Source organism: Quercus suber, unplaced genomic scaffold, assembly GCF_002906115.3.
Source record: "Quercus suber isolate HL8 unplaced genomic scaffold, Cork oak 2.0 scaffold_179, whole genome shotgun sequence".
Taxonomy (NCBI): Eukaryota; Viridiplantae; Streptophyta; class Magnoliopsida; order Fagales; family Fagaceae; genus Quercus; species Quercus suber.
Window position 1 is genome coordinate 447,342 of NW_027069638.1, and position 26,769 is coordinate 474,110.

At 31.7% G+C, this 26,769-nt stretch overlaps 1 protein-coding gene and 3 long non-coding RNA genes across 4 annotated transcripts; 2 read left to right on the top strand and 2 right to left on the bottom strand.

Annotated features, from left to right (window-relative positions):
• Window positions 1-736: 736 nt before the first annotated feature.
• Window positions 737-2,500, bottom strand: LOC112022270 (probable aquaporin NIP-type). The gene is made up of 4 exons (XM_065778310.1): window positions 2,288-2,500; window positions 1,803-2,024; window positions 910-1,107; window positions 737-818 (listed from the first exon to the last, which is right to left on the bottom strand). Exons 1-4 carry the CDS (start codon window positions 2,399-2,401, stop codon window positions 753-755), a joined length of 600 nt encoding a protein of 199 aa, XP_065634382.1. The 5' UTR covers window positions 2,402-2,500; the 3' UTR covers window positions 737-752.
• A 1,574-nt stretch (window positions 2,501-4,074) lies between these two features.
• Window positions 4,075-26,769, top strand: LOC136069603 (uncharacterized). Its single transcript, XR_010630821.1, has 3 exons — window positions 4,075-4,806; window positions 5,911-6,039; window positions 26,213-26,769. It is a non-coding gene; the product is annotated as an uncharacterized LOC136069603 (long non-coding RNA).
• LOC136069604 (uncharacterized) lies at window positions 8,518-9,486 on the bottom strand. The gene is made up of 2 exons (XR_010630823.1): window positions 9,228-9,486; window positions 8,518-8,737 (listed from the first exon to the last, which is right to left on the bottom strand). It is a non-coding gene; the product is annotated as an uncharacterized LOC136069604 (long non-coding RNA).
• Window positions 12,568-16,031, top strand: LOC112029827 (uncharacterized). The gene is made up of 2 exons (XR_010630822.1): window positions 12,568-13,229; window positions 13,314-16,031. It is a non-coding gene; the product is annotated as an uncharacterized LOC112029827 (long non-coding RNA).

Genomic DNA, 26,769 nt, shown 5'->3' on the forward strand with positions numbered 1-26,769 from the left:
AACTCAAAATTTTCTACTATTTGTGGGACCCACTGCCTGAGCACATGTCAGTGAGTATGGTTGGCTACCCGCCTCCCTCAACTCTTTCATTTCATTTTCTCCTTCAGTCACCATTGACCTGTTTACTCTCCCAACACAGACCCGAACCCAGCTAAGATAGAAGACGATCGGTGTTGATCTGGCCTGCAACAAAATCGAGTAACAAATGTCAACAAATTTTGTAGGACTGATGTTTAAAAAAATAAATAAATAAATAAATTCTAAAAGTTTCCAAGGGCCCTTTTTTTTTTTTGGCAATAATAAAATGAATGGAATGGAACCCTGCAATTATAATATTACATGCCACCAACTAAGTGTCTATTTAGTTTTGGTTTAAAAATTTTAAGGGTTAGACAATTGTTAATAAATTATTTTAAGAAAATTTTGATACAATTTTTATGAAAAATATAAAAAAAACAGTAAAAACAATTAGTAGTTTTTTTTTTTTCAATAGAAAATTTATAAAAATATGTCCTAAAAGCTAAAACAATGCTTTTTAAAGTACCGTTAACTTTTTTTCATTTTATAATCATAAATGAGAATATATATAGTTTTTTTATAACTTGACTTTTCCTTCATTTTTTAAGTTATAGCTGTATTTTTGTAAAACTAATTTTTTAAGTAAAGTAAATCAATGAAAATAAACTTATACGAAATAAACAACGAGAGTGGAACAATAGTTGAGCTATAATCGACAATTTTCTAATAAGAAATTACCCGGCAACAAGGACGTTTAGAAGTATTGTCATTCCAACAGCAATTCCTGCCAATTCTCCAATCTACAAGGAAAGAAATTGTTTCAAACTTAACCAAAGGAAAAAATAAACTCATTGGATGGGAAATTTTGAAAGCTTTATATATGCTACTAACTGCTCTATTGTCTGTGGCAACGCCGCAAATAACAAACATCAAAAGAAAGGAGATGATGATCTCGATAACAAGAGATTGCAAATTGGATCCAGTCGGCACTGTTCCAAAGAAATTCTCTTTATGCACAGTAAAAATACCACATAACGTGGCGCTAGCAAGAATTGATCCTAGACACTGCGCCAAGATATATAGAGGCACCTGCAAACCAAAAACTAACCAAATTTAGCGACCATATATCTATGTGCATGGCTGTATATATATATATATATATATAGATGGACTAATGGAAAGTGTCTTTGGTGTTGTGTAACGGGTACAAGTTTGAGAATCAATCTCTTCAAAATTAAAGTTTAGCGATAAGGCTATCTACTATTTACCATTTCCAGACTTCACAAAAAATGTGTATTGAATACAATATTTTATATAGAGTTTTTGTAGATGTTTATGTCAAGTGCTTTCTTTAAGAATCCTCAAGAAATATTGGCATAATTGAAACAAATTGTGGAAAGAGGGCATGCGTTGGAGCCATTAATGAACCCGCGAAGGTCCTGATGACCACTATGGTATGGAGAAGGATTTTTTTTTTTTTTTTTTTTTTTTTTTTTTTTTTTTTTCAGTTGAGATAATTGGAATGGACAAAAATGACGAATATTAGACAAGGGAGGAAGAGAATGAGTGGTAGGGGAAGATTTAGGGGTGAGTTGATGGTAGAAGTGTATGAAGGGGAGTTGGAACTTGGAAGTCATGAGGGTTGAAAAGGCTCTGATACCAAATTAAAAGAAGATAGTGTTTTGATTTTATTAACACTCACCCACATTGTTGAGTATTGTATGTATAGTATTTATATAATTTCTTGGAGACTTGAGTATTATGGTGTGGATTTGAAAACCTGCCTGTTTGAGAGGGAAACGTCTAAAGATTGAATGAGTTATAGTCACTGCTGGATTAAAGTGAGCCCCGGATATGTGGCCAAGAGAATAAATCATGACCATGACAATCAAACCCCATACTACACAAATCCCTGGAAATGTTACTGAACCATATATCTTATTGACAACAACCGAACCACACCCAGCAAAGATTAACATGTATGTACCAATGACTTCAGCAATAACCTGAAGGAAAAAAAATCAAAAAATTAAAAAAATTAAATTGAGAGGAATAATGAGTAAAATTTAGACAAATCTTTAAGTATGATACTTTAAGTTTTCCAATCAAATTTAACCATGTAGATGCATTGGTAAATGAACCATATGGTTAAATATGATTGTCACTCAAAAAGATAATATAGTTTTTGCTGAATTGGTCAATACAACTATGTAGTTGAACAAAATCGAATAATCTAAGGAATTGTACATAAGTTTAACCCTTTGCTAACCTTTTGAATGAGCTGAACCATCTCCGATGAAGAGCATATCCTATCGGTTGCGCTGCCACCGGCTTTGCTTGAGGTGCTACCTCCTTCTATCTTTGTTATTTCATGTAAAGACATTCTCTTCCTATAATATCAAATACTTCTTCTTCTCTTGTATGATATAATCTTTTTTTTTAAGCAGCGGATAGAATCTTGGTTTTGGCTTAAGAAATAAATTTATATACAATTATATATATATATGTCAAGTAAAGTCAGGATTGGTGGTTTACCTGTTTTGAGGAGTGGTTTGCGGCTGTATATATGTGCTTCTGCTTTCTCATACAATCTCGACCTTAAAACTGAAATAACTGCCAGAACTGTGAAGTTTTGTTTCTTTTTATATTAACCATTAAGCAGCTAAAAGATAGGTTTTCTTTCCCATTTTAGAAAAAAACTTAAGATAGGTTTTCTTTCCCATTTTATAATTAGAAAACACTTATTAGGTTTTATTTCCCATTTTATAGATCACGTGGCAAAAAATAAGAGAAGAGAACAAAAGACACAGAAAACATACTAGCAACCTCGTTGCAATTTGAATACATTAATTAAACACATCACTTGAAAGCAATAAACAATTGAGAAGATTTTGCAGAAGAATAAAGAAGCTGGCCAGTGCTATTATTGTGCCTCTAGCGAGTATCTTTCCATTTTGATTCCCACCCAAAAAAAAAAAAAAAAACTATNCGGTGTAGCGGCGGCGCCAATCGGTGTCGATCCTCCACTTGTAGCGGCGGCGCCGATCGGTCTTGATCTCCCACCTTCTCAACCCAGTGCCGATCTCCTTTTTTTTTCCTTTTTTTTTTTTCTTTCCCTTCGTCTTTCTCTAGAACAGCTGCGGCAAGGGAGGTCAGCTCGTGAAATCGTGAAGCAGTGGCGGCGAGGATCTCCCACCTTTTCAACCCAGTGCCGATCTCCTTTTTTTTTTTTTTCTTTCCCTTCGTCTTTCTCTGGAACAGCTGCGGCGAGGGAGGTCGAGCTCATGAAATCGTGAAGCAGCGGCGGCGAGGGAGAGGGTGGCAGCCATGGAGGATGTTTGTGGGTTTGTGAAATCTTGAAGCAGCGGCGGCTATGGAAATCGGTACCCATGTGTTTTTTTTTTTTAATAAATTATATTTGGTGTTTTTGTGAAGAAGAAAAGAAAGAAAAAAAATGAAGAGGAAGAAAAAAATGTTGTTGGAGTGAGTCTGTGAAGAAGAAAGAAAGAAAGAAAAAGAAAGAAAGAAGAAGAAAATACTACCATTGGAGCATCTGTTGCTGCAGTGACGGAACAACTCTCTGCTCCGTGGGACCCAATTGTGCCGTATATTACGGAAAATACCACTGAGTTAACATAACTCAAAACTCAAAAAAATAAAAACAGCCCAAAAGGAGTTTCCAAAACTGATAACTCATATCCCACAATTCTCAGATATGTTAACTGAGTTCACCTCTAGAAAAAAAGCCAAACAAACTTTGTGCTTATGGGGCCCACGAATTTTGAGATATGAGTTAACAAAACTCAGTTTTTTTGAGATATGAGATATGAGTTTGGCAAAATCCAAACAACACCTAAGTAATTTTTAGGTTTAAAATTGTGATGATGCTATCGTTTTGTCTTTTTTTTTTTTTTTTTTTTAGCTAATACCAAAACGACGTAGTTTTGGAACTAATATTAAACTTAATGTCAGCTCCAAAACACGTCGTTTTGGTATCAGAGTATATATATATATATATATATATATATAAATATATAAAAAACCCTAAAGCTATTTCTCTACAAGCCGTATATCTCTTTTTTCTTTGCCTTTCTCAAACCCAGTCTCTTGCCGGTCGGATCCTGAACACCCTTGCGCTCTATTGCTTTGTCTTTATCTTGTTATTGTTTTATTTGGGCTTATCATTGTTTTAATTGGGCTTACATGGGCTTAATTAAATGAAAATCACATAACCCACTTCTACATCTTTTCTCTATCTCTTATAGTTGATCAACAGATTTTGCCTAGGGGTGTGCAAATTATCACCGGAGCCGACAACACCGACTGGCACCGACCCTCCCGCAGCGCCATTGGCACCGACCGACGGAGCCGATGCTGGCGATCGGAACGATAATGGAGCTCCGATGCCGGTGCGGTGAGGACATCGGAGACGCAAATCACGCACCGAGTAGAGCCGAACCGAACCGATACAAACACAGAGCAATATTTTCAGTTCAGATTAGGGGTACGGCGTCGTTTGGGTGTGTATCTATTTTAAATTACTTTAGTAAAACGGCATCGTATTGGGTTATTAAAAAAAAAAAAAAAAACCACAAAACGGCACCGTTTATGTAGGTTTTCAGACACATACCTCAGTAACCTCACTATAAATTCATCCTATTCACACACATGGGACCCTTAACTCTCTCTCGCTCTCGCCCCAGTCGCCTAGCCTCTTGCCTCTCGCTCGCGGTCTCACCGGCCTGAGTCGCGCCTCACAGCAGCAGCAGCTCCCCGCGGCAAACCACGGTAAGCCATCAGCTCAGCCCCTTTCTTTTGGTTTTAATGGAAATGGAGTGAGAGAGATTGTGTTTGACTGTTTGTAGTTGTGCGCGTGAGTGTGACTATGTGAGTTGTTGACTTCTTGGGTTCTTGTTGTTCAATGTTCATTGTTCAGTAGAGAAGTGAGTTAGAGACTTAGAGTTAGAGTTAGAGATGGAGATTGGAAAAGGCGTGCGTGTGATGTGAGTGTGTTGACTGACTGACTCAGTCAGTTCATTTATTTAGTTATTTATGTGTGTGAGTGTGAGTTGTGCGTGTGACGGTGTGAGTGTGAGTTGTGCGTGTGACGGTGTGAGTGTGAGTTGTTTGTAGTTATTTATTTATTGAGTTTTTATTTAGTTAGTTTTTATTTAGTTATTTATTTATTTATGGGTTTGTCACGTTTGTGTTTCTACTTTCTTGTTGTCCTGGGTTTGTGTTTCACTGTTTCTTGTTATTTTACTTACATGCTACAAGCTTTGTATTGTACTCTGTTTTAACTTTTATGAGAAAACACGTTGTTGGTCCAACGTGTCTAATAGAGTTAAATGGACCCAACAAATATTAAGTGTTAAAAATATTAAGTGTCTAATAGACCCAGCAAAGAACTGTTAAAAATCAAAATGACCCACTTAATTAGCTGAATTTGTGGTTTATTTGGCAGGTGCAGACAGTTTCAACTTTCAATTGTTATCTCTCTAAGGTTCTCATCTTAAAATTTTAACAAATGAATTTTCGGATGAAGAAGATGTCACGGTTGTTGTTTTTTGTTTTTAGTGTATTGTATTGGAGGCATGATTTCTGAATAAAAAGTATCCTATCAACATAGGAAGATCTGACTGCAAATGATGAGACCCATAAATGTTTTTGTTTCTGGTTTTGTTTTTTTCCTATTGTTACTGTGAATTTCTAGGAGTTTTTAAATTGTTCAATTCTAATTTGGATTTTCAAGATCTTTTTTTTTTTTTTTTTTAGAAATACAATTTTGCCAAGTGATAATAGACCTTCGCATCCACCGTTCACAAAATTGCCTCTTATATATATATATATATATTTAATTAATTGTTCTCTTGAATGATATCGTTGATTTAGTTGTATCCGAAGAAAGGCCAACACACGGCTGTCTATCTGGTACATTCCACGCCCATGCTTTGCTTTCGAATATAAACAAAGTAACAACAACCTCGGTTGAATTTCCAAACACATTCGGTTCTACTTCTGGTACACTCTCATTTCATTTCTCTGCTTCTTTATATCAATAATAGCTCAATTGCTAGAGATCCATTGACCAGACCTTAATCTCTTCCTAATTCTCTTAATACTTCTTCTTTTTTCTGTTTCTATGTTTATGTTACAATCCAAAGATTGTAACTCTTTTATAGTTTAATATAATTGCCATTGTAGTTCAGACTACACTACTGTTTGTGTCGGATTATTAGCAGAGAATAAAGGATCATTTTTCACTATAATTTTCCCCTGTTTGTATAATAATATATTGGGATTTACAATAAAAATTTTGTTGGTAACTTATATAATATTATATGATACATGGTGTTGTCTAATAAAAATGCGTTTTTTATTAGATGGGTTTTTGAGTATAGTCTTAGATTTTTACGTTTTCTGAAGTTTGACCATGAAAGATGTGGTTGGATTACTTGATAGGTGATTAATGTGTGGTTAAAAAAAAAATTGTAATTACATTCCATAGACAATTTACTCTTAATAGAGGTGATTTTCGAGTCTTTCACTTTGTAGGTGTGTGAAAATTTGTGTTGCTAATTTCAGAGTTATTGATTGGGTAATGCAAATTGTGTTGCTCCTATTGGAGGAGATTACTGTTTAACCTTAAACAGAGTTCTTTGCTCCATCTGGGGATTACCTTTCTCTGTTCTTCAATCCAAAAGCAATCTATAACCCCATGGTAGTTGGTGAAGTTAGTGGATACTGTGAAAAAAAAAAAGTGTAGTCTTAGCTCTTAGAACTGAAAAATGAGTCGTGAGTTAGATATTGTTTTCTTCTATTGCATATTTGTTAGTTGAGTTGATTGTGTTGGAATTGTCTGTTGAGCCATGTTTTGAACTGTAGTGTAACTGTTTGTTTTGAGGGGCTTTTTTTTTTTTTTTTTTTTTTTTTTTAACAAAATCTTACTGATTTATCAAAAAAGAAAAGTTTTTTTTTTCCTTTGAAATGGATTTTTTTACAATCCAAAAGCAATCTATAACCCCATGGTAGTTGGTGAAGTTAGTGTATACTGTGAAAAAAAGTGTAGTCTCAGCTCTTACAACTGAAAAATGAGTCGTGAGTTGCATATTGTTTTCTTCTGTTGCATATTTGTTAGTTGAGTTGATTGTGTTGGAATTGCCTGTTGAGCCATGTCTTGAACTGTAGTGGAACTGTTTTTTTTGAGTGCTTTTTTTTTTTTTTTAATGAAATCTTACTAATTTATCAAAAAAGAAAAGTTTTTTGTTTTCCTTTGGAATGGAGTTTTTTTCATGTTGTTTAAGAGATGGGCATTGGCATTGGATGCATATGCCAGATGTTGATAGAGTTTGGAAGGGAAACCTTCTTTTGGGTCTGATTACCTTGCCTATACCCTTGGGTGGAAGCAATTAGAAGAGAAGTGATTAAGCATAATATAGTTTTGACAATAGGTCAACAAATGAAGGGAATTCAGTAGCACAGGCAGAAATGCATAACATGAGGTGATGGCTTCCATGATATGGCACTTTATTTTGGATAGAGGGGGGAGGGAGGGAAAGTACTCTAATTCTTGATGTGTATAACATACTCAAGTGCCAAGCACTGAACAGTTTGTTTTTTTCTTTGTTTTTGAGGCCTTAGTAGAATTCTAATGGTAGTTGGAACTTTGAATGCAGTTAGAAAAACATTCATAGATGCAGATGGATTGAGATGGGTACTTACACTTTATTCTTTCCTCCTTTAGTTTTATTAACTAAATCTTACAATACATTAATTTACCACCCAAAAAAAAAAAAAAAAACTATTTGTGTTTGGCTAACTTAATAATTAGTAGGTTCTAAGATTTTAATTTTGTAAATTGAAGTCCAAAATTTTTGTAATCGTTTCAATTCAAAGTCTCTATCAATATTCGTTATTTCTTTCTTTCATTATGAATAGCAATAAAACAGACTATGTATTAAATATTGTATTTCACCTAGGGTTTGTTTTATAAATCACTTTGACAGTCATTGAACAAAGAGTTAAAAAAAGCTCAATTTAGGGAGAGAAAGCTTCACTTAGAGTGAGAAAGTTGTTGCCAAAAAACAACAATTGATTAGCCCTGTGAAACACAATATTTTATCATTAGTCCCCACCTACCCTTTTGAGTCTTTGTTGCTACTTAGAATAATGAAAATAACATGAGCTTCAAATTGAGATGGTTAAGCTTAGGACTTCAATTGATTATATTAAATATCTAGATCTAATTTCAAACAAAGTATATAATCTTTGAGTCTTTATAAGTAATTTACCTTGTAATATATATATATATATATATATCTATTAGCTATATAAAAAGCGGCTATGCCGCTATAGTGCTTTAGCACTGTGCATTCAGTGTTAAAACACTGTTCATCTATAGTGCAATTTTGGTGAGTTCCTCTATTTTGTTCGTTTGTGGAGTGCCAAATGATGCGTTTTGGCTGCACTTTGGTTTTTTGAGTCCTAATTTTTTGTCCGTTTGTGGAGGGCTAAACAATGCGTTTTGGCTAAATATATGAAACAATGAAAGGGAGAGAGGCCAAAGGGGATCTGGAACTCTCCGGATATCTTCTTTCTCTCTCTCTTTCTCTCTTTTCTCTCTAGAAGAACTCTCTGTATCTCATCTCTATCTTTTCTCTCTATCATTTCAAGATGAGAGGACTAGATCGGCTTAGGAATTTCCAAATTTCGTCAACCACTGCCCAAAATCAAACACAATGTAGTTAACAATTCAAACCCCATCATAATCATTCAAAAAGCCAAATATATCATAAAAAGAAAAAAGAAACAAAAGAAAACACACAAACACAAACAAATTCACAATCTTTCTCTAAAAAATATCTTATTTCAAATCACAAAAAAATCCATTTAAAAAAAAAAACTAAACCAAATCCATATCTATTAACTATATAAAAATCTGGTTTCGTTGATCACTAGCCAAAATCAAACACAACGTAGTTAACAACTCAAACCCCATCATAATCATTCAAAAAGCCAAATATACCATAAAAAGAAAAAAGAAACAAAAGAAAACACACAAACACAAACAAATTCACAATCTTCCTCTCAAAAATATCTTATTTCAAATCACCTTTTTTTTTTTTTTTTACCCATTAAAAAAAAAAAAAACTAAAATGAATCCATAAAAGATCATTCAAAACCATTGAAAATAAAATACATAAACAAACCTCAAAGAGAGCATTGTAAGAAGGAGCATCAAAATTCGAAATCTTCTATAAAACTTTCTGAGAATAGTGAAAACAACATAGGAAAGAGTGACACTCCAAGAATTGTGATATTAAGGGGCAGAATACGGTGGCAGCAAGTAGCAAGCAGTGGAGGTGGAAGCAGAGAAGTGAGGAGAGAGAAAGAGATAGGAGGTAGACATTTATGGGAGAGGGAGAGTTTGGGGCTTGGGCGGCTGATAAGAGAGTGAAGAGGTGGGTATCTAAGTAATTCTAGGGTTTAAAATTGTGATGCTGTTGTTTTGTTTGTTTTGTTTGTTTTTGTTTTTGCTTTTTTTTTTTTTTTAATTTTTTATAAGCTAATACCAAAACGACGTAGTTTTGGAACTAATATTAAACTTAATGTTAGATCCAAAACACATCGTTTTGGTATCAGAGTATATATATATATATATATAATCTATAAAAAACCCCAACGCTCTTAAGATTTCTCTAGCGCCGTATATGTCTTTCTTCCTTGCCTCTCTTAAACCCACTCTCCTGCCAGTCGGATCCTGAACAGCCCTACACTCTATTACTTTGTCTTTATCTTATCATTGTTTTATTTGGGCTTATCATTGTTTTAATTGGGCTTATATGGGCTTAATTAAAAGAAAAGCACATAACCCACGACCACATCTCTTCTATATCTCTTATAGTTCACCAAACGATTTTGCCTGGGAAAGAAAAACAAGTCTAGCGGGCAAAAGTGGAAAAAAATATGTTCTTCTGGCAAACTCTGACAGAGAGATAAGCTTAGCTGAGTACGTGTATGGTTCTGTTGCAATCTGTACATATTTGGGGAGATAAGGCTCAAAGACAGAGGGCTGTAGGTTTGTAAGGGTAGAGGATTGTGTGGTTTAAAGGATGGCCATGGGTTATATGCTTTTCTTGAAAGTTCAAATTGTTGGTGGAGATTGTCAATGTGTATGGGTTTCTTAGAAGTTGAGAGGGAGGAGTGGAAGATCACATAAAACTTTTTATTGTTCTATGGTTCAGCATTCTCAACTAATCACAATACATGTATCTCTCTCTAAAGTTCTCTTCTCTATGATTTGATTGATTTTTTTAAGGCTGATTTATCATTCTTTTTTTGTTCCGTTCTCTTCTCTATGGGTTGATTGATTTTTAAAAGATTGATTATCATTTTATTTTAGTTCAATTAAACATTTGATGAAGAAATATGGAGTGGTTGTTGAATATTTATTTTTATACATGCATGTTATTAAAGTTAGCTTTGTTTTCTGATAGTGTTTGCTTTGGAATTTGGGATGTAGAGCGACCAAATTGGGATGAGTAAAACCAATAGTATATATTCATCATACTTTGTTTTCCCCTTCTTTTATTAATCTGGAGCCTACAACATATTAATTCATTTTTTAACAATATTAAAAAATTAGTGACCTTTGGTATTTTCTATCTCTCTTCCGTTTAATTTTGTTTTCAATTTGGTGATATTTTTTTTTTTAAAACAAATATTTTATATTATTGTTTCATATTTTTTTTTTTATTTGGTATGATAGCTAGTTAAAGGATGTCAGTCTAATTGCAGCTCAACCTGTTGAATTAGGAAATCTTGCTCATTTGTGAAAAATGTAAGAGAAATATGCATGTTTTGCTCAATTATAAAAGTCATAAACTATCATGTTATTATTTTGCTCAATAGTTCTTAAAGATTATTAATTTTTGGCAGCTGTTAATGAGTAATCCATACAAACTCCATTGTTTAAGTCTATGAAAATTGTCTATACATATGATTTGTGTGTGATAGTTTTCTATTGTGTGTAAGTTCTATAAATAGCTTTCTACAACTGTTATTGTATTCTTGGTGTTAATTGTGTAGTGTGTGAGATTAGTCTTTGTTGTAATTAACTTAATTTGGACAAACTTTGACTGTATGTGTATCTCTTGGTTTGTCTTAATTGCATGTGTTTTGATTCATAATTTTTTTTTTTAAATGCCAACCTAGTAGCATTCTTTGTGAAATAGGTAGTGTATATGGAGAATGATGATTTAATATATTAAGAAAACAACCTATGGCACAATAGCAACATTTAAGCATAAATTACAAAATAGCTCTTTCATTTGCACTTTGTATGGCTAATTTTAGAGGTTTGATTGTTTTAGTTTGTAAATGGTCGAATATTGTTTTTCTATTGTTCTTGTGAATTTTTCAGAGTTTTCAGAGGTAATAAAGTTAAATTGTTCAATTCTGATTTATATTTTCAAGATTTTTTTTAATAAGTACAATTTTGCCAAGTGTCTAATTTTTATACTTTGTATCACTTATTGGTTCATTCTAGGTCTTTGTGTGATTATTTATTTATTTTTTTCCTTTGTAGATTTGTAGAAAGTTTAATTCTTGATATGTATAATATAGATTAGCTACCAGTAGAATTTTCAATACAATTTGTGATAATATTGTCGTGCTTTCACTTGCTATGCCTTGTAAACAAGGTACATAATTGGCTATACCTTAGAAATTTAATGGGAACGTTAATAGTAATTGTATGGAGTTACAAATTTTTTTTTTTTTTTGGCTTAAGCTCAAATGGCCAATATTAATGTATTTATCAGTATAGAAAATAAGTTTTGATTATGTCATTTGCAATCTAATTCATGAAATTTGACTACCTTCTCAATTTCACCATTAGTGGTTTTATTGAAACTAGTTCAAAATGCTCTACTCACTACACAAAAAACATAGTATATCTTTAGCTTGTGTTTTATAGAGATAGAGAATCAAGAAACTTTGAATCATTTATTTTGCTTGATCAATTTTCAATTGCCAGAGCAATGAGGTTTGCTTGTAGTATCAAGGTTTGATTTGTTGCAACCTCAATAACTTTTTAGCGATTACCAATTATTTTGAACATGATTTTAATAATTACTTCTCTGTAGTTTTGATGAAATGTGTCTTATTCCTTGCCTTATTTTGATTATTTGGTTTTTTAGAAACAAAGCTGTGTTTGAAAGATAATCTATATTACCTAAAGAGATGGTTGAATATGGCATATGGTGGACTTATACATGTAAAGAAATGCTTGTTGTTGAAGTTAATCTAAAAAATGATGCAAGCCTTTTGTGAAGAAATATAATTAGTTTTTAAATGATGCATTTTTCTGGTTTTTATGTTTTGTTTATCCTTTGTTTATGTGTGTGTGCTTTTTTATTTTATTTTATTTTATTTTATTTGTAAGTTCACGATGTTATCTTCATAAATGTTGCCTCTTGTGTTGCAGTTCATCTGGTACTTTACTCTCTAGATTGTAATAGTACTTGATCTCCAAAGCAACAAGTAAGTACAATTAATGCTTCAAATTACATGAAATTGTTCTCAATTTGTGAACTTTCTATTTGGATAATGATTCTATTGTTTATCGTTTACTATTATATGTTATGTTTTTTCTCTTTGTATATTGCTTTTTTCTTTTCTAATTCAAAATTTGTGGATATTTGTTTTATCTTTGTCATTGATTTTGTTGTTATTGTTTGTTCCCAACTTTGTTATCATTTATTGCCCTCTTAATTTCCACGTTTTTCTTTTGAATCAAAACATGGTAGCCTAGAATTACATGGAGAGTGAAGAGTTAGATGATACCTCAATTAAGAGGAATACCTATCGTTCTAGCCAAAAAAGGAAAAGCAAATCAACATCTGATGAAGTGATAAACTATAACAATAATGATACAATCATTAGAAATCCAGCAGATCTCTTGTTACTACTTCAAAAAAAAGGTAAGTTTAAGTATATGAAAACAATAGTCTTTTAGATTGAATTTTAAACATTGTGCTAATTTTTTGTCACCTTTTATAAATATAAAGGTCTTAGAAAAGGTCCTAAGAGAAAAAAATATTGGTATGGTACATTATCTGTCGAACAAAAAAAAGATTTACGCAATAAAAGGAGAGAAGCATATGCACAAAAGAAAGCTCTTGCAAAAGAAGCAATCACAAACAATCAATGTAAGTTTATATATGTAAAACAGTACACTTTTCATCTGATCTAGACATGTGGTGTTAATTTGTTGTTACCTAATATGAATAAAGGTGTTAGAGGACAACAAAAGAGAGCAGAGTATTGATATTCGTATAGTGCATTATCGGAGGAGAGAAAAAGAGAAATTTTAAAGATAAGGAAGGATGCATATGCACAAAGAACAACTCTTGCAAAAGAAGCTATTAAGAATGTTGAAATCAATTCGATTGCAAGTATGGAAACTTCTAAAGAAGTTGATGGTCCTATAATGCATATTTTAGTAGAAGAAGATATCAGTAAATGGGGATGTAGGATGAAAAGAAAGCAATGTGTTGCAACAATTGATGATAGAAATGAACAAATGCTTAAGAAAAAATCTAAGATATGTGTTGTTGAAAGTCATAGTTGTAGAAAGTTTGTCCCGGTTAGCAATCATGGTATACTGATCAATGATGATTCTTAAACGAATATAGGTAAGAATTGGCTACTAAAAATATTATTCTAGCCACAGATGTGGCATCTTAATATCCTAAAATACCAACTATTCCCCTGATTTGGACTTTTATAAAACTGACGTTGCCACATGACTATGCAAAATTTATCTGATAGAGGAAAGAAGCAAATTAGTGAGTATAGCATCTTTGAAGTTGGTAAGTGTTAGTCAAATAGTTTAAGTCTTTCCATATTTCTATGAGATTTGCATTAAAGTTTTGAATAATAAAATGTCATTCAAAATAGGATCATGCTCTAATGGAGTAACCAGTTCGATTCCAACAAAATTAGTGCAAAGCTGCACAAGTACGATACCTCATAGATAAAAAATACTACCCCTACTAGGCTATACATTTTAGATACTCGTCCTTCCAAAAAATTTTAGATTTCTATTAGTTTACGGCTAAACTTGAATTAATAGGTTCTTATTACTCTTGGTGTCTATCTTCTTTGTTCTGTAATTAGAAAAATTTGAAGTTGCAAAAATCTTAGATATGTCTTGCAAAGTATACTCTTCCAAGCAGATACTTTGTTACCCATATCAGCATGTATGCATTGTCAAGCAAAAAGGTTCTATCATGAGCCTAAAGGGTTTTGCTGTTTTGATGGAGAGATTTGCTTGGTCTCCAATGGTGCTCCTGATGATCTTTATAGGCTATTCACTTCTAATTTAGAAGAGTTAATAGAGTTCATCAAATATATTCGCACTTACAATAACACATTTGCATGCACATCCTTTGGTGTCAAATATGACCAATTTTTTTGTAACAAGGGCATATACACATTTAGGGTTCAAAGCCAAGTGTACCCTTATATAAATAACTTGCTATCATTAGATGATCATCCTTCATACTTGCAACTATATTTTTATGATAATGAACATGAAGTACAAAACAGACTATATAATTCAGATCGATTAAACCCATCCATTTTGACCCAAATAATAGATATATTAAAAGTAAACCCATATTGTGCATTCTTTCGTTCTCTTAAGAATATACCAACTTTGAAAGATCTCCATATTCATATAAGATTAGATGCTGTATTAGACCAACGTGTCCAGGGACGGAACCAGGATTCGAATCTGAGGGGGGCAAAGCTTAAAACAATTTTTTTTTTTTATGAAAATAAAAACTAACATTTATTTCATATTCAACAAAATACTACATATAAAATAAGTGTTTCTTAAACATTTGATATTATAAAAATGTCGACAATCTTGCATCATCAGCTATGACTTCAGAATTATTTGAATTTTTTCTTTTTAAAAAATTTAATATTGTAGTGAACTTACACATGATCTACCAAAAAAAAAAAGTTTCATTATTTCCATATTTCGTAGTTCTATACACACCAACTAAAACAAAGGGACTTCTCAAAAAAAAAAAAAAAATCTAAAACCAAAATAATCACAAACAGATAAGCATTAGTTTATATATATTACTAATATTAATCACATCACACAAAGTGAAAAAAATAATTTTTGATAAAACCATAACATAAAAACAATCAAACTAATGACTTCGGTTAATTGATCTAACTAAAAAATCTCTTATGACTCATCAAAAGACTGTCTTACAGATTCAAATTCACTATCACAATTCTATCAACTCAGCACTCAAGTCCTACTCCTAGAGTCCTAGTGGTCCCAGTTTACTTCTTTATAGATAAAACCAAAACAAACAAAGAAAAAAACGTTACAAACAGTTGAAAGACTAAACACATGTGACCACACAAAATGCCTCAATTACACATTACTCAATATAAAGCCACAACCACGAACTAGTCTACGGTCCACACATGACCCAATACACCAGTGACCAGTCCATAAAAACTAAAACGCCACAATCACAAACACAACAGGTCATAAAAAAAAACGCAGAGGGCAGAGAACCGGCTAAGGCAGAGCAAGACAAAAAACAAAAAAATAAAACAAAAAAACAAAAATATGAACTTGAGAGAGGAGAGAAATTTCTTGGATTTACCAGACTTGTGTGTGACTGTGATCAAGGATCTGAGGAGGAGCAGCAGCAGCAACACCGGATCTGATCTGAGAAAAAGAGCAGCAGCAGCAACGCCCAAATCTGATCTGAGGAAAAGAACAGCAGCAGCAGTGATGGAGGCGTTGATGAGGTTGAATGGATAAAGAGTGAGGCTATGAATGGATAAAGAGTGAGGCAATTTGAGCATTGTAATTTAGGTTCAATCCATATTTATTTTTTATTTTGTAGTTTTAATTTGTCGGTTATTATTATTATTATTTTTTGGATGAGTTAGTCCGTTATTTTTTTAGATTACATTCATATACCAGTGTTTTTTTTTTTTTTTTTAAATGGGAGGGGGTGGGGGGGGGGCTATTAGGACGAAAATAAAAAATTTCAACACACAGACATATATATATATATATATATACTAGCTATTTTTTTTTTGGGGGGGGGGGGGGGGGCAATGGCCCCCCCCTGCCCTACTGTAGGTCCGTCGCTGAACGTGTCTATAATACTCCTTCAGCTTCACAATTAGCTGCAATATGGGTTGAAGATAATAGTTCAAGAGACTATAGTAGTCGGGACATTATTGTTTATAGTCATTCTGGGAGTAGTCATAGGCTACAATACTACTTTGGTTGTTATGACCCTTTACAATATCCTTTGTTATTCCCCTATGGAGATACTAGTTGGTATCAAGGAATACAAAGAGTTGAAAAGGGAAAGAAACATTTGCCTTCTCAAGTTGAAGTACTCCCTCCGTCCCATTTTTTTTGTCCTCTATTTCATTTTGAGATGTCCCAAAATATTGTCCTGTTTCTAAAAATAAAAGTCATCAATTTACTAATGTTCCTATTATACCCCTATTAATTTACTAATTCAATTTTTTAATAAATTTTTTTAAGGGTAGTTTTGGTAACTTATACATTTTTAAAAGGTAGACAAGATAATAAATAATGTTCCCTTAAAAAGTTTGACTTTTCAAATAAGACAAAAATATTGGGACGGAGGGAGTATTAATTAATCCATGCGAATCAAGCTAAGGAAATGAAAGGTAAACATTATCTTAAATATTAATGTTGTTGCTTATAACGTAACATATAGGATTATTTAGCTTCTAACATTATACAACTATATTTTCAGTACTAGAGAAGAAGAAGAAAAGAGGTGTGGTCTCATGTCGTGAATATTATTGTTATAAATTACAAATAAGAGTTTTCATCAAATCAATCTTATTGCATTCAGGTCAGCTCTTTCAACAATATGTTGTTGACATGTATATCAAAATTGAAACAGCAAGATTAGATTACTTTCGAAACAAGCAAGATGATATTCGAGTTGAGACCTATCAAGGCATTATTGATAGCATTCATGTGGGTGAAACGCGTGGTTCCAAAGTTGGACGTAGAATAATTTTGCCAGCTTCATTTATAGGTGGACCAAGGGATATGTGAAAGAGGTACATGGATGCAATGGCATTGGTGCAGCGCTTTGGAAAACCAAATATTTTTCTCACTATGACATGCAACCCAAATAGGCCAGAAATTAAATAAGAATTACGATTAGGAGAAAAAGCACATAATCGACATGATTTGATTACCCGGGTCTTTAGAGCAAAATTAGAGGAGCTGAAAATTGAATTATTTAAGTGCAGCATATGTATATGTAATTGAGAATAAAAAAAAGAGGACTTCCATATGCACATTACTTAATCATATTAAAGAAAGATCGGAAAATTATTGCGCCTGAAACATTTGATGATATTGTATCAGCAGAACTTCCAAACAAAGATAAAAACCCACATTTATATTCAACTGTTATGAAGCACATGATGCATGGTCCTTGTGGTACTCTTAATTCGGAGAACATATGTATGAAAAAAACTGGTTGGTGCAAGAACTATTATTCAAGAGATTTTTATGAGCAAACTATTGTAGGCAATGATTCATTCCCTAAATATAGACGCCGAGATGATGGTGCAAGCATTAAGGATAGGGGAAAAGATTTAGATAACCGTTGAGTTGTAACATATAATGCTTACCTACTTGCAAGATTTGATTGCCATATAAATGTAGAGATATGTTCAACAATCAAAGCGGTTAAATATCTATACAAATATATATATATATATATAAGGGGCATGATTGTGTTGCTTTCCATGTTACTCTAGAAGATAATTCACAAGATATAGATGAAATTGAAAGATTTCAATCAGCATGTTAGATAACTCCCCCCGAAGCAATGTGGAGAATTTACAGTTTCGAATTAAATGAGATGTATCCCTCAGTCTATATTTTACAATTACATCTTGAAGACCAACACTCTATTACTTGTAGAAAATATGATGATCTTAGTCGTATTTTAAGAGATGATTCCTCTTCAAGATCAATGCTGACTGAATTTTTTTGTAAAAATAAGATAGATGAAAATGCACGTAAGCTATTGTATAAAGAATTTCCTAAGCAATTTGCATGGAATCAACGAGATAAAATATGGACTCCAAGAAAAAAGAAAAATGTGATTAGTAGAATTGTTGCAGTAAATCCTGTTGAAAGTGAAAGATATTATTTGCGATTATTGTTGAATCACATGAGAGGACCAACATCATTTGAAGACTTAAAAACTATTGGTGGTGTCGTACCTTCAACATTTCGTGAAGTTGCTTTGCTATATGGACTACTAGAAGCTGACAATAGTATAGACAAATGCTTAGAAGAAGCATCTGTGTATCAAATGCCATATAGTTTGAGGTGTTTGTTTGCTATAATATTAGTCTACTGTAATCCAAGCAACCCTAAATTATTATGGAACAAGTTTGAACAAGTGATGTTTGAGGACTTTAGACAACTCAATGGTGTTGTACTCAATGTTAGAACAAAAGTCTTGCAAAGTATTGCTTCCACACTTGAATCAATGGGAAAAGATATAAATAGTTATAATTTGGTTGATTTTAAGGTTACTTTTGATGAAGATCAAATGGGATCAAGGGAGATTCATGATGAACTAAAGATAACAATTTCAAAAGAAGATCTACTTGTAGTTGAGTCACTAAATGCAAAACTGAAATAAGCATATGAAAGAATATTACAAAAGGTTTTCTCAAATACACCTAGGGCATTTTTCATTGATGGGCCTGGTGGAACAGGAAAGATTTTTCTTTATAGAGCTCTTCTTGCCACGATAAGATCAAAACACCTTATGGCTCTTGCAACTCCATCATCAGGAGTGGCTGTTTTCATACTACCTGGGGGTCGAATAGCACATTCATGATTTAAGATTCCTCTCGACGATGAGAACAGTATAACTTGTTGTGTTAGCAAGCAAAGTGGACTAGCTAAACTTCTACAAGTTTCAAAGTTAATTATATGGGATGAAGCACCAATGTCAAGAAGGCAAACAATAGAAGTTCTAGATAAGATGCTACAAGATATAAATGAATTTGAGTTACCATTTGAGGGCAAAGTAGTTGTATTTGGAGGTGACTTCCGTCAGGTCTTACTTGTTATTCCAAAAGCATCAAGACAAGAAACAATTGATGCTAGCTTAGTCAAGTAATATTTATGGCCTACATTAGAAAAGATCAAATTAACTAAAAACATGAGAGCACAATTAGATCCTGCCTTTTCAGATTACTTGTTACGAGTAGAAAATGGAATAGAACAAATAGTTACTGATGATACAATAAATCTCCCAACTACCATGATTATACCGTACATAGATGACATGACTTCTTTTATTGCTTTGATAGATGCTATATTTTTAAATGTAAATGATTATCTAAGAAATTTACACCTTATGATTAATAGAGCTATTTTAACACCTAAAAATGATTGTGTTGATGAGATAAATAACTTACTAATAAAAAAGCTTTCAGGTGAGGTTACCCGATATTATAGCTTTGATGAGACCATAGATAGAACTGAACAAGGTCTACAAGAAGACTTCTTAAATAGCTTAACACCAAGTGGACTCCCTCCACATGAATTAATGCTTAAACCAAATTGCCCTATCATATTGCTTAGAAACATTGATCCCTCTTAAGGATTATGCAATGGAACACGATTGATTTGTTGTCAATTTAAACCAAATGTAATTGATGCAGAAATTGTTGTAGGTCATTATCGTGGTAAAAGAGTTTTTTTGCCAAAAATTCCATTTTTGCCTCTTCAAAATGAAAAGCAACCATTTCCTTTCAAAAGAACCCAGTTTTCCATTAGAATAAGTTTTGCTATGACAATAAATAAAACCCAGGGAAAAACGCTAGATTATGTGGGAATATATTTACCTCAACTAGTTTTTTCTCATGACCAACTCTATGTAGCATTATCTAAAGCAAAAACTGCAAATTCTATGAAAGTTCTTATTCGACCAACTTCTATTGATGATTCTAATGACACTTGCACAAAGAACATTGTTTATAGAGAATTATTAGTGCTGGTAAATTGATTTTCATATTTGAAAGCTATTTCAAATAAACCAAGTAATTTGCTTAGCTTCTCTCTCCCCTTAATTTGCTTTTATAACATTTGCATCTCCTTATATGTTTTTGCTTGGTACTTATCATTTTGATCAACGTCTAGATCATTCTTATTAAATATTGTACTATTAATTTTAGCTAACGATTGTTTTTCTTATTTCCATTTTTAACTCAATAAGATGCGCAAACTATATAATTCTATTAAAGACATTAATTCAAAACTAGAAATTGGAAGGTGAAAGTTGTTGTTACTGAAAAGACAATGGCACGTACATCAATGCAAAGCCCAACCAAATATATGAAGCTCATATTGGCTAATAGCCAGATAAATTAACAATCTATTTTTTAAATTTTATGTAATAGTGCTTATAAGATAGATGCTGATTTTCACCCTCTCACATCTAACAATTCTACTTATATAGGGAAATAAAGTACAGGCTGTTATCTTTAATCAATATGAGATTGACATGTTTGACCATCTGTTACACATAACAAAGACATACTACATCCATAATGTAGTCGTCAAACCAGTTAAACTAGAGCATTGAATTGTTGATAATGTTTATCAATGGACAATTAATTCAACTACTTTGATTGAAGAAATATCAAATGATGATTCATCACTTCCTGCACCTTCCCTTAACTTTGTTCCTTTTGCCGAGTTCCATAAACATATGGATTGCTCTGCACTTGTCAGTAAGAATTGGAATATTAATTTAATTTACTTATCAAAAAAAATAATTGCAAGATTAATTCTCATACCTCTTCTTTAGTTTAATATTAACCAACAATAATATAACATTTATTTATTTTAGATGTTATTGCTGTTGCAATTGATGTGTGCCTAGCTCGACAACTACAAACTAGAAATGGCTTATCAACGATCCAGGAAGTCATTCTAATTGACCAATTGTAAGATTTAATAATTTCTTCTATCTTTTATCACAATGGATTTCTTTTTGATTCAATTCTTTATACCTAGCCAATCTAAATCAGCTACTACTGTTATTAATAAAAAGATATGTATAAACCAACACTTTTAAACTGTTCTTTCACATAATAACAAAATAAAATGCGTTCAAGAACTTTAAATTTATTTTAAGGGTTTTAATATACCTCTGATTGAGGAATTTATAAAAAATATATATATATACCTCCGGTTAAGTTTGAAAGATACTTTGTGTATGGGTCCACCAAGCGTTTGAGGAAATGTTCTGCTATCACAATTTGCTTGGGAATTAGCATTTTCAAAATGTGTTTACTAAGTACTCACTGGTCTTCTGTATTTGCAGTGTCGAATACCATTATTTTTATGCTATAACTTTTAAATCAAAGAACTTATTAATATGAATCAAAAGAAAGCAAAAACTTATAATCACAAATTTTTCAAAAGTATGTGCCTTTTGTAATTCATGGGTTATGTAAGATGTTGAATTAGAGAATTCATTAATGACATATGATGATTTAGGAGTAAGTTGAAAAGCGCAACTAAAATGTACGTACTTTTCTTTTTGATAAGTAACTGAAAGCCAAAGTACTTTATTATTTGAAAATTATGAATTACATGTATAATCTTATTTAATAGGTAAAAAAACCATGACATTGTTAGAATTTATTTTCCTTCTTGGTGGACATTGTTTGTATGGAGATTTATGTTGTTTTGGTTTTCCAACAATTGCAATATATGCAATTTCAGACAATGTTATTTATACTAATAAATAGTTTTTTTAGGGGAACGTGGATGACAACAAAAAATTATTTTATATGGAAATATACGGATTAATTAAGACTCAGATTGATAAATGGAGGATTGTTTGTGAGTTTTTTCAAGATTGATAAATGAAGGAATAAGAATTTTCTCACTCAACACAATAGAGAATAAAAGGGAATGTTTCTGGCTCTTGGTGTTTTCTTTTGCACATGGAGCTATGCTAAGTTTCAAGATTTTTCCTAGAAAGGTTTATCATGATGTGAATAAAGAAAATAACAGAAGTTTCATTTTAGTTGCATGCAACATGGTTTGCTAATGTAGCGCTACTTCCACCAAATTATCTACATACAAACACACACAAAGGAAAGATAAGGAAAGAAAAAGTGTTAGATAGAGCCACAAAATAGCGATTCATGATTCAAAGATGGAAGCTTTTTTGACAACATGTATACTTAGCTTTGTGATGTACCTTTTAAAGCAAATGTATGCATCTAAACTATAAGAATTCAAGTGATAGCTCAATGGTAATAATATATTTTGTATTGATCCTGTCTATGGTTCAAAACTTGCCTTCTCCTCTCTTGCTATCTATCTATTAAAAAAAGTATATATTTGAGATACATTATAATGTTCATATTATATCAATTCAAATATTCTGTCTCACTTTTTATTTGCATTTTATACTTCACTAATCATGGTATATCATGTGTATAATTTTATTCCATTTAAAATTTTGATTATTTTATAAGGAAAAAGAAATTTTTGACTGCTATCAATTGGTGTATACATTACAGGCTAAAACCAATAATTCTAACAATGTGGGATCAATTTGTTACCAATGAATTAGCTGCCATTGCACATATTATCACTACTAGACATGTTATTATGGCAATCAAATTAAAAGTTGTTTCCCACAATGGTAAAGTCTTTTCAAAAAATAAGAAAATAATGGCTTAGTAATTGCTCATTACCCTAACATTTTTATCTATCACAAGTTTGTCTCTCTCAACAAGATCATCAAGTTCCTTCATCATTGATCCACGCATTCCTGAAGCAACTGCATTACAAACCTAGTACATTATGCATCTCTTTTAAATTCTTTACCACTTCATATAAGTGATTAATATCCACTTTTTAAAGCATTGAGCAAAATGACTTCAATTCAATTTATAAATGCATTAGTCTTTAACAAACTTTAGGACTGATGTGCATCAAAAATCTACTAAAACAAATAGACTCCTTTTTTCCCTTTTTATTTTTTACCTCTATACACAACCAAACACCTTGTGTATATCACACTTTTAAAAATCTTCAACTAATTGAAAATCATCATTCCATTATGTTATATATTGGCTTTACTTTATTTGTTTTTTTGCATTTATAAGCCTATCTTAAATCATTCCTAATTATATAATGTTGCTCTAACTTCACATGACAGTTAAAGGCCATGAGGCTTATCTGTAATACTAATGCAAACCTTCTATATAAAAATATTAATCAATATAAAAATATTAATCAATATAAAAATATTATATCTTTACCTTTATTGTTATTGTGAATTTCTTGGAGTTTTCAGAGGTAATGAAGTCAAATTGTTCAATTTTGATTTATATTTTCAAGATTTTTTTAAAAATAAATACAATTTTGCCCAAGTGTCTAATTTTTATGCTTTGTATTGCTTATTGGTTCATTCTAGATCTTTGTATGATTTTTTTTTCCTTTATGGATTTGTAAAAATTTTAATTCTTGATGTGTATAATGTAAATTAGCTACCTGTCGAATTTTCAATACAATTTGTCATAATATTGCTATGCTTTTACCTGCTATACCTTATAAACAAGGTGCATAATTGGCTATACCTTAGAAATTTAATGGGAACGTTAATAGTAATTTTATGGAGTTACAAAATTATTTATTTTTTTGGCTTAAACTCGAATGGCCAATGTTAATGTATTTATCAGTATAGAAAATAAGTTTTGATTATGCTGTTTGTAATCTAATTCATGAAATTTAACTACCTTCTTAATTTCACCATAAGCGGTCTTGTTGAAATTGGTTCAAAATGCTCTACTCACTACACAAAAGACAAAGTATATCTTCAGCTTCTATTTTATAGGGATAAAGAATCAAGAAACTTTGAATCATTTATTTTTGCTTGCTCAATTTTCAATTGCCAGAGCAATGTGATTTGCTTGTAGCATCAAGGTTTCAATTGCCAGAGCAATGATGTAAGCCTTTTGTGAAGAAATATAATCAGTTTTTAGATGATGCATTTTTCTTGTTGTTATGTTTTGTTTATCCTTTGTTTATGTGTGTGTGCATTCTATTTATTTATTTTATACTTTATTTGTAAGTTCACAGTGTTATCTTCGTAAATGTTGCCTCTTGTGTTGCAGTTCATTTGATTACAACTTCTTCCTCTATATAGAATACAATGGAAATTAACATAAGAATTTAAAACATTTTAGTCATTGGAACAATATTATTCGTTTACTGTTATAATCCTTGCAATATATGCATTTTTATTTTTCATGGGGCCATTGAAAAGGAAAAGTAGCTAAATGAGATAATCACTGAAAAGCACTATCTCATAGCTTCATCAAGCTCCCTGGCACCAATAATAGAAAATATTACCGAGATTGCTTTAATAGCAATTTTGGTTCAAATAGTGATATCTATTTCTGCCTCTTATTATAGTTCTCCCTCGTCTAGATTAAAAAAAAAAAAAAAAAAAAAAAAAAAAAAAAAAAAAAAAAAAAACTATCAACTGAACAATGGAAATGTGTAACAATCAATTGATGCAACAATCCAACTTTTGGATAAATGCAACAATATCCATTACAAAGTTGGACCAACATTTTTGGTACATGGCTTGCAGTAAGTGTCACAAAGCCATTGGTGTATACTATAATGAAGAATTTTCATGCTAATATTGCAAAGAAAAGGCTGTTGCAAATCCACGGTATGTACACTACTAAAAACCCCTTTGTAACACTAATGATATGGATAAAAAAAAAATCAGTTAATCTTAAATTTATATATGTATCCAATTGATTATTAATTTTGTTGTCCAACTTCTAGATGTTGACTTGAAGTTAAGTTGGACGATGCAGCTGGACATTTAATGGCAACTCTATTTGGAGATGAGGTTGAAAAGTTTTTATCATGCTCAGCAATTAAGCTAATGAAGGAGATTACAGAGGTAATAAACAATCATAACTAATCTTTAAATAAATAGTTTATTCACTTTCGCATAAAAACAGGACAGAAAATTTAAAAACTAAATTTTTTATTTTTTATAACAAAATATGAAAAACTTCGTATTTTTGATATATGATTTGATCTTTTGGCTCTTTGTAAGAATAATAAATGTAATCCATACAAATTCCATTGTTTAATTCTATGAAAATTATCTATACATATGATTTGTGTGTGATAGCTTTCTATTGTGTGTAAGATCTATAAACAGCTTTCTACAACTGTTATTGTATTCTTGGTGTTAATGAGTAATCCATACAAATTCCATTATATAAGTCTATGAAAATTGTCTATACATATAATTGTATAGTGTGTGGGATTAGTCTTTGTTATAACCTTAATTTGACCAAACTTTGGCTGTATGGGTATTTCTTGGTTTGTCTTAATTGCAAACATTGTGATTCATACATTTTTTTTAGGTGCCAAACCAGTAGCATTCTTTGTGAAATAGGCAGTTTATATGGAGAATGATGGTTTAATATATCAAGAAAACAACCTATGACACAATAGAAACATTTAAGCATAAATTACAAAAAACTCTTTCATTTGCGCTTTGTATGGCTAATTTTAGGATTTTTTTTTTTAAATAACTATAAAAGCCGTCCTAGAATATTTTCTGTTGTGGGTTTGTGTTTTCTGGGTCTGTTAGTGTTTTTTGGGTTGATGTTCTAGGTTTTTTTCTTTTCTGGTTAGTCTGCTTGTGTTTTTTGGGTTACTATTCTGTGTTGTTTTAGGTTTCTATGTTGGTCTGTGTTGAGTTTTCTTTTTTGGGTTGCTGCATTTTCTGGTTTCTAGGTTGCTACACATTTTCTAGTTGTTGCATTCTGTGATTTCTTCCTGCATGTTGCTGCATTTTTTGGTTCTGGGTTGCTACATACTGTGATTTTTTCCTGCGTGTTGCTACATTTTCTGGTTGCTGCGCATTTTCTACTTGCATTTTCTGGTTGCTGCATTCTGTGATTTGTGGTGGAGAGAACACGAGTCTCTAAATTTAAGTTTGATCAAATCCTTATTTTAGTTTAATTAAGTGTACTTATTTTGTTATAGGATGGAATCAAAAATATTGAAAGATTTGTCAAGCTCTCCGCTGATAAGAACTTTCTCATCCAAGTGAGAGCAATAAAGCTGGACACCCCTGCAGAACCGCGCTATAAGTTCAACATTGTTGCCATTCATGATTCATCTCAAGAAAATCCATGAAAATGAAGTTCAAAAAGAGCTATGTAATGCAAGACATCTCCTTTTAGAACAGTGTTAAAAAAAAAAAATAGGCACATACAAAAGACAAATAGATACATTATTCATATATAATGTATCACTTTGTCTTTTCATATAACTAAATGAAGTCATCAAAACATTACCTCATTTTTGTTGCTCCATTATGTGCCTATTATTAGAAATCAACATTTTGGGTTTTTTTTTGCACATCATATATACTTATCATATGGCACTTTTCAAAGCACATGTATATATTTGAAGTATGTAAATCATATATATTTATGATATCATCCACATGTATATATTTGAAGTATACACAACCTATATACTTATACTATGGTGCATTTCAAAGCACATGTATATATTTGAACTTTGTTAATATATTA